Here is an 8,519-nt window from a genome sequence, read left to right on the forward strand (position 1 = left end):
TAAGCTAACCTAACCTGTCATTATCAAAACTTGCATTAAATTTAAAAAATAGACTGTCAACGATGACTAAATCCAAGGAGAAAAAAAAGTATTTCGGATTCGGACATTCACCGGTGAATGTCGACATTCACCAATTTGCAGACATTCACGGTAACACATGCACTCAATAGATGTTTTTTATGGTTGTGAAATTCCAAGTTGAAACTCTTGTATTATTTAAATAATTGAAATTATTATGGGCACGAGAAAATCAAAGACTCCTAAACCAGTTCAGGACAAAGACTAGTCCATTTTCTCAAGCCTGCACGAAGTAAGTCCCTGGGACCAGTTCTACTCAGTATGAATAGAGGTATTATGTAATCTTGAGCCCATTTTGATCACAACATAGTTTTCCAGGCTTGGAGATGCTTTCCTATCAACAAGAGTCAAAATCCTGCTCAAGCAGTCTCAAGCGTATTACCTTTTATTCATTATAAATTCATGCCTACAGGCATTATACTATTCGAGAGAGTCAGCCCATAATAGATAATTTAGCTAAAAAGAAATTTTTTAGCAAAAAAAATATCACCAAAACAAACAAAACTCAGGTGGATTATCTACTATCATAATTCAGTGCAGATGCTGCGTCGTCTGCTAGGTTAAGATTTCCTCGAGGGACGCCACAACAAGCTGAATTTCCCTTTCAGAGGTAGGGATGGGGGAAAAAGATTATGCCGGAACGGAGATCCCCCAAACCATCTCACAATACCTGAACATCTAGATTCTGAATATTATACCAATAAGTCAAGGCAGTATTCCAAATTTGTCGTCAAAACGGCAGTAATTAGAATAGACCCTTGACAGTTTCACGAGATCCTTGCAGTTTTTTTTTCCGTGCCGCTTCTCCTAAATAATTTTTGTGTACCTTCATGCTTGATTTTGTCGTCTATTTTTCTCTTCACCTTTTTAAAAAAATTTGTTTCCAGACGCACATCCTCAAAGTCAAATTACCAATGTCGCTTGGTTAGATGATAGCGCTGTTGTCACTGTTGGTCAAGATTCAAACACAAAAATTTGGGAAATTCAAAATTTTCCGTAAGCTGCCGTATCAACCATGCTCCAAGGATATATGGTCAGTATACTTTTATGTATATATTCATTATCCAATATTATGATATTGCAAGACATTCTAGAATACTATAGAACCAAATAACATTATTTTTAATCGATGTTTGTGCGTCTTTTGTATCTATTGTGGTAGCACAAGCAAAGGTGCAAATTTGGGAGCAGGGGGAATTGCCCCCTTAGATTCTCAAAATACCTTTATTTTGGTATTTTCATTGAAAAAATTGTAAAACAAAACAAAATTGTCCCTCCCTAGATTTTGAAGAATATATTCTTCTTTTATTTTCATCAAAAAAATAAAATAAAAATCTTACTCCTCCCTTACATTTTCTTGAATTTGCGCCCCGGATTACAAGCTGCCTAGTGAGAGATATTTCTTCAGTAAAATTTGAGTTTTCTACGCTTCTGAAATATCAGAACTCTACCCATGGAAAGTCCATGCCATTATAGTAGTAATAATAATAATCTGTGTTAATATATTTTTATATTTTATCTTCATCAAAAAAAATAAAATAAAAATCTTACTACTCCCTTACATTTTCCTGAATTTGCGCCCCTGATTACAAGCTGCCTAGTGAGAGGTATTTACTCAGTAAAATTTGAGTTTTCTACGCCTCTGAAATATCGCAACTCTACCCATGGAAACTCCATACCATCATGCATCATAGCAGTAATAATAATAATCTGTGTTAATATATTTTTATATTTTATCTTCATTTAATAAAAGGAAAAAAAACATAAAATTACATTCCCTTTCGCTTCCTTTTGGTGCCCCATATGTAACGAGGAGATCTAGATCCCATTTTCTTAGAAAAATAGCCTAACCCTTTATGAGGCACGTAAATTGGGGAGAGGGCAGGGGTTAATAGCCTTCCGAATTATTTTATTTCCCCCTATGTTTTGAAATATAGCTTTTTTGATACTTTCATTGATTATAAAAGTAGAATAAAGGACAAGATTGCCTCCCACCCCCTAAACTTTTATAAATACAACCCTCTCCCCCCTACATTTTCGTTAATGGATGCTACTGTCCATCATCTTTTTCGCTACGCTTCAAACGGGTAACTTCGGCTCTCGGACCTTTCCTTAATTTTTTACCGCTTCCTTACCGTAAGTTACAGGCAATTAGCCGTAATTATACATTTTGGAGAAATTCATATTAGGTTTCTCATCCTAATTGTGTTGACAGACGGAATTTTAAGATTGATGTAAGGTTTTTGGCTATATGTAACCTTTTTACACCAAATTGTTTCACTATTATGAGCTTAAAGATTTAATCTAAACACATGTATTGTTTATATGTATTTTTTCATTTTATTTGTCTTAATTTATTTCACATATGTTGTTTACATTAGTTAGTTTTAACCTGTTATATAATGTTAAAAATTATAAACTATTTACGAGTTTCTTTTTCTAATGGTTACACCGGTAGCTGCAAACTATTAAAGAACGAACAACGGCCCATAGTAACCAAAACTTAAAAAACATGTTTAGATAAAAGTGGGAAAAAATTGTCATTTGTAGCTAATTCAGGAATAGCAAATAGGCTATTATCTCAATGTATGACGATTTTAAAAAATAGTCTGAGAACCCCCTGAAAAATGGCTTCGGATCGAGACAATATTACACCGTTGGAATCGCCTTGGCCGGTAAAAAAAGGTAAGGGTAAAAGGTAAAGGATACGGCATTAGACTTTACAGTCCGTACCGGCGGTGCTGATCTCCGTTTCTTAGCCCTTCAGCCAGGAAGTGCAATGGGGGGTTGGGGGCCAGCCATCCTGTGCTTTCGCACACCCTTCCTGTTTACCTTCCCCAGATTTCTCCAGGTACCCATTTAGAGCTGGGTCGACTCTGGCTAAGCTTACAGAGTCACGCCACTGACCCCCGTCCCAAACCGAAGAATTGGTTACACTGGGATTCGAACCCGCGTCCTCTCAGACAAGGGATCCCGAATCCAGCTTGGCCGGTAACCTTTTACAGGAAGCTTAAAGTCCCCTGGCTTGAACGATAAAGAAAATAACCCTTTTGCATGAGTAGCACTGATGTGTCTTCCTTCTTCTTTTTTTTCTCGGCTAGTATGGCACTGGAGCATCATATTTTCTTAAAAATTCATATTATATCGGTCAAGACAGTGGTAGCTGGGAGCCTCCCTCCACACTAAAAATATAAGAACCTATGTTCCAGTTTTGATTCAGCTCAAGAACTCGTTTGAAGTTTCAAAAGAATTTTGAAAATTGTTTTATTGTCCTGATCTTTTGTGTTTAAAAAATTTTTAATGTCCTCCCGACTGACCACTTCCAATGCCCAAAAATTCAGGTACCGTCTCTTTTCTCTCTCTTTTTTCAATTTATATATTCCACATGCTTTGATTGGTTTGGTATGTTTTTCTCTTTTTTTTTTCTTTTTTTCCTTTTTTTACTATATTCATTTATTAATTGATTTTAATACATAAGCAGATATTTCATTATTTTGCTTTTGTTGTTTTTCGTTTCTTTTTTTTTACTATATTCATTTTTTTCCAATTCCTTTATTAATTGATTTTGCTACGTAAGCATATATGTCTTTTTTTTTTGTTTTTTATTGCTTTTCTTCTATATTACTTGATGTAATGTTTAGTCTCCCACCATCACAGGCCAAAGAGCCTTTTGTGGGGGTCTAAAGCTTTGTAATTTTTCTTTATTTTCTCTTAATAAACTGATTGATTGATGTCAGAAATTAGTAGCAATTAATTATTTAGGCTTTTTTCAATTTCGCCGAAACAAGTAAGAATTTGGCAGCGCATTTTATTGTTCAGTTATAAATTGTGACTGATTACTTGATTTATTTTATTTTTATCATTATTTGTTTTCATTCTAATTATTATTTTTTTTTCAGGAAATCAAGACTGCCAATGTGAACCCTTCCATCCTGATACTAATCTATTCAATATTCTTCCCTACATTGAGTGCCTCTGTTCTTTTTTTTATTATGGAGTTGTTTAGGAATCATTTCTCTTAAGCCTTATTGTTCAGTTTTGAAAAGTTGCAATAGCGTATTTTCAAAGGGCTTAGCGCATTTTCTAATTATGGCAGTATTTACAATGCTCTCAATATCCCTTGTGTATTTTTCATTTAACCAGGGGGTTAAGATAATTATTAATTGGGACAATAATGCTCGTTTTTTTCTGTATTTCCTCTTAATTTCTTTTCAGTTCATAATTAAAAAGTTAAATATTTCTTGATGTAACTTAGTCTTAAAAATGTTTTATTTCGGAATATTTTATAGTTCTATCCTTACTAGTGTCAAAGCTGATAGATGTTAAGTAGAAAATTATTTTTGAACAACTTTGAAATGTTTTGGCGAATTAAAAATCGGTTGAAAAATTCAGATTGGTCCAAATAGAGAGCCTTGTGATTTTCTATCTCTCTATTTTATTTTTATTTTGCTTTAGTGATGTTTACACCAAATTTGCTTTCATCTGCCCAAAGAAATTAAGGAAAAAGTAAATGGGTGAAATTTTTCGAAGGCTTTACTTACAATCTATGTTGTCTACAATCTACAATACAATCTACAAAAGTAAATGGGTGAAATTTTTCGAAGGCTTTACTTACAATCTATGTTGTCTACAATCTACAATCTACAATACAATCTACAAAAGTAAATGGGTGAAATTTTTCGAAGGCTTTACTTACAATCTATGTTGTCTACAATCTACAATCTACAATACAATCTACAAAAGTAAATGGGTGAAATTTTTCGAAGGCTTTACTTACAATCTATGTTGTCTACAATCTACAATCTACAATCTATGCTTTTTTGTAATAATAAATGCTCATTGTAACCTTGTGTCATACTTTTCATTAGTCAATAAAAATGTGGTGGTGCAGTGGGCCAAAATGTGTTACCTCCGCCCTTAACATTCAATTCACGAAATTGAATGATTAGGAGAAATGGATGGGAGGAGGGCCAGTTTGTTGTTGTTTTTTTTAGTGGTAACACCAAGACAAGATATTTATAAATGTAGAGAAAAATTATTCCCATCCTCTACCCAATTGACGGCCCTCGCCCCTAAGGACTTGCCTGCGTAAACCTATGTGGATAGGTCTAGATCGTTTTTAGTGGTAGTAAACGGCCAGTTAAGCGAGAGGGGCACAAATTTAATGTTTTGTAATAAAACTTAGCTTTACACTTAGTTTTCGATAACCTCTTCGGTTGTAACACTCCCCCTCTAACTTTCCTATTTGTTGTGAACGGTCCTCAAGATCAAAATTAAAATAAGTTCACCTCTAGCCTTCCTTCTTTCTGACGATTATTTTCGGATTAATCCTGCAAAATCGATGCAAGCATTTGGGACGAGCAACATACCCTAAAACCGTAGTTCACCTGAAAAGCCCGCCTTGGAAAATTACTAATCGCTGTAAAATTCTTTTCAGACTCCCTTCCTTAAAAAAAAAACATTCCGAAAGGACGGTAAATAACTGTAAGTAAATCCCAACCCTTGTAAATAGAAATTCAAAAGAATCCCATCGTGACTACAATATATGCATCTTTTATGCTGATTTTAAATATGTGGAATAAATTGCTTTTCAAATTGTTCATCAGAAGCTACAAGTACAGAAAATTTTTTATTCTTTTATATAAAGAGGTTAAACACTACCAGAAATGGGTTTTTAAAGATAAAATTAAACTCAACATATCGGATAACCCTAAATCTAGTATTTACAAAGTGCAAAATTGTTATGCGTGTATCGAACCACTAATCGTAAATTATTGGAAGAGGGCTCACTCGGTTGGAAATTTTAAAACTAGTGCCCTTGACAAAAACGTTCATTTATTTATTATTACCGCAACGCAGAAGGCTTTCGCTTATCGCACACGGTAAAAGCTAATCGTGCTGCAGTAAATTGTTAATTTCCTCCATTTTGTCTTTCGAAACATCATTGCTGGCTTGAAGAGGCCAAAATGTTATTAAGCAAAAGTATGAGATGCTCAATTGCCTTAGCATTATTGGAACAATATTATACGGCGTCCGAGTCTCAAAGGGCATACTTTGCCGTTTTATGGGATATACTTTACAGGAAGGAAGCGGGTACCAAAGGCCGGAAAAACGGTGTTTGTGTCTCCATGTTTTCAAGCTTTTTAATGCAGGGGTTTCACCTGAATATAAAAGGGGATATAACCTCTAGCCCACCTTCAGTTGGAGGAATAGGTTTTCACTGAGTGTGCAATGTGGATGCTGAGGGAATGATAGCTATAACCTTATTGTGGAACAGATCATTTTAAAATATCAAAGCTATGCAACAAAAAGTGGAAACATAAAATGCGAGTTTGATTCTATCTTATCTAGAAAATTATATTTATTTTGAAAAGCAATTACGCCTAAATGAGTCATTTGCCTGAAGTACTGAACGTTAGAGAGAGAGAGATCTGTATATTCAAAAACTATCGTAGCATAGCTAAATTCAGTTTTTTTTTACAAAATCACACATTTAAACAAAAATCACACACTACCACACAGCTTTGAAAATTGATGTGAATTGGCGACGTTTGCGTAACGATTAGTTCGTACTTCAGGGGGTAGAAGTTTATTTTGTAACGAGTGCGACTATTGGCAGGGGCTGGTTCGGGGTAGTAGTGATCGTTGGCTCGTATTGGCTAGGATGGATTTTTCAAATTACTGAATCAGGTGTTCAAGCCAGACTTTAAGTGGAAATAAATTCAATTTAGCGAGGGCTGGATCATAGGGTATGTCGCGGTTTCGGAAGTTTACCGTTTTTATAGAAAGGTTAAACTTTAATGTAAAGAGCAGAAGGGATTGAGAGGGTTGGCAGCTCTCCGCACATTTAGGCTAATCCTTTAAGTGATGTTGAAAACCAAAAGAAATTATAAAAAAAGTTAAATTAGGTGAAATTGAAGAGTGACAGCAAAACGAAAAGAACTCGCTCTCAATTTCCCGTTTTTATGGTAAAGATTTTTGAGGAAATGTTGAACTTAAGGACACACACACTGTGCATCCCAGTTGATACTCGACGTACCTGCAATTATTAAATTGAAAATTTCAGGAAATGTCGAATAGATGTTGAACTAAGCCAAAAAACATCATATGGGTACTCTTTGCCAAAATGACATTACTGCAATATTTCAGGAATAGGTAAGGGTATTAAGTTGAAACTTTTAGAGTTGAGGGGGATGTTCAACATAATCATTTATGCCTCCCGGTTGTCAAAAGTATGCCGATTTTTCCATCAATTTTTCAAGAACGAATCCTCTTTTACAAGGAGATTGAAAAAAAGTTTTTTTTTAACGCAATCCATCAAAAATGTGACTCATGAAAAAGTAGTAAAATGCACGTAATCAAACTTTGGTGCGAGTCTGGGTGCGGAAGGACAGTCAAGGAAAGTGGTAGAATAGCAATTTTTAGTCTATTTTGGATCAACAAACTAAAAATTACAAAAATTCATTTTAAAAAGATGTATTACCAAAGAAGCAAAAATTAACGGTTGGAAACTAGAAGTTTTAATAGCCTTTTAAACTAGCCACCAGCTCCCCTCCTAGGTCATCTTTAGCTACTCACAATCCCGGATGAGATTGAAGTATTCAGGAACTTTAAGGCAAAGGTAAGAGTGGGACAAGGGAAATTCTACTTAATGTTGGGGAGAAAGGGAAGGGAGCAGAACAATCCTAACTTTTTTTGCCAATCAAGACACTCCTAACATTTTTTCACTAATTAGCTATTATAAGACTTATAATTTCTTCATGGTGAAGCAGCAAGATACATTGAAAGGCAATATATGCCGCTAGGTTTTCAACATTATGAATCTTTCAGGGAATATTGGGGGGGGTGTTGACCTAAATCGAATAACTCAATATGCAGTTGGATTATCATAACATTGTGTCACGATTAAAACTATTTTTGAGTATCCTCTGATAAATCAATGAATTCTTCACTTGCTTTTGTTGACTTATTACATAAAAAAAACTAGGTTTTTTTAACTGAAAGTAAGGAGCGACATTAAAACTTAAAACGAACAGAAATTACTCCGTATATGAAATGGATTGTTCCCTCCGCAATCCCTCGCTCTTTACGCTAAAGCTTTTAATTGTATTAAAAAGCAGAATTGTGGCAAAGAGTCAAACTTTAGCGTAAAGAGCGAGGGATTGCGGAGGGAACAATCCATTTCATATACGGAGTAATTTCTGTTCGTTTTAAGTTTTAATGTCGCTCCTTACTTTCAGTTAAAAAAAACCTAGTTTTTTTTATGTAATTTCTGAACGTTTTTGAATTAATGCATGTTTGATTTTGACTCTCCACACGTAAACTATTCAAACGAAATTTGCATATTAATTCCTTTTTTGGCTAAATGGCTTTCTCTTAGTTTTGATCATACGATTTTGAGAAATATGGGATGGGGAAGGAGGCCTAGTTGCCATGCAATT

The 8,519-nt window shown here is 34.7% G+C and overlaps 1 protein-coding gene across 2 annotated transcripts in view; it reads left to right on the forward strand.

Annotated features, from left to right (window-relative positions):
• Positions 1-4,923, forward strand: part of LOC136029913 (actin-interacting protein 1-like) — a 247,574-nt gene extending 242,651 nt beyond the window's left edge. For both annotated transcript variants that reach the window (XM_065708425.1, XM_065708424.1), the window contains exons 12-13: positions 966-1,111; positions 3,978-4,923. In XM_065708425.1, the coding sequence (XP_065564497.1) occupies positions 966-1,078 (113 nt within the window). In that variant the 3' untranslated portion in view covers positions 1,079-1,111; positions 3,978-4,923. The remainder of the gene's footprint in view (positions 1-965; positions 1,112-3,977) is intronic.
• The last annotated feature ends 3,596 nt before the right edge of the window (positions 4,924-8,519 follow it).

This window comes from Artemia franciscana, chromosome 8 (assembly GCF_032884065.1).
Source record: "Artemia franciscana chromosome 8, ASM3288406v1, whole genome shotgun sequence".
In the NCBI taxonomy this organism is placed as follows: Eukaryota; Metazoa; Arthropoda; class Branchiopoda; order Anostraca; family Artemiidae; genus Artemia; species Artemia franciscana.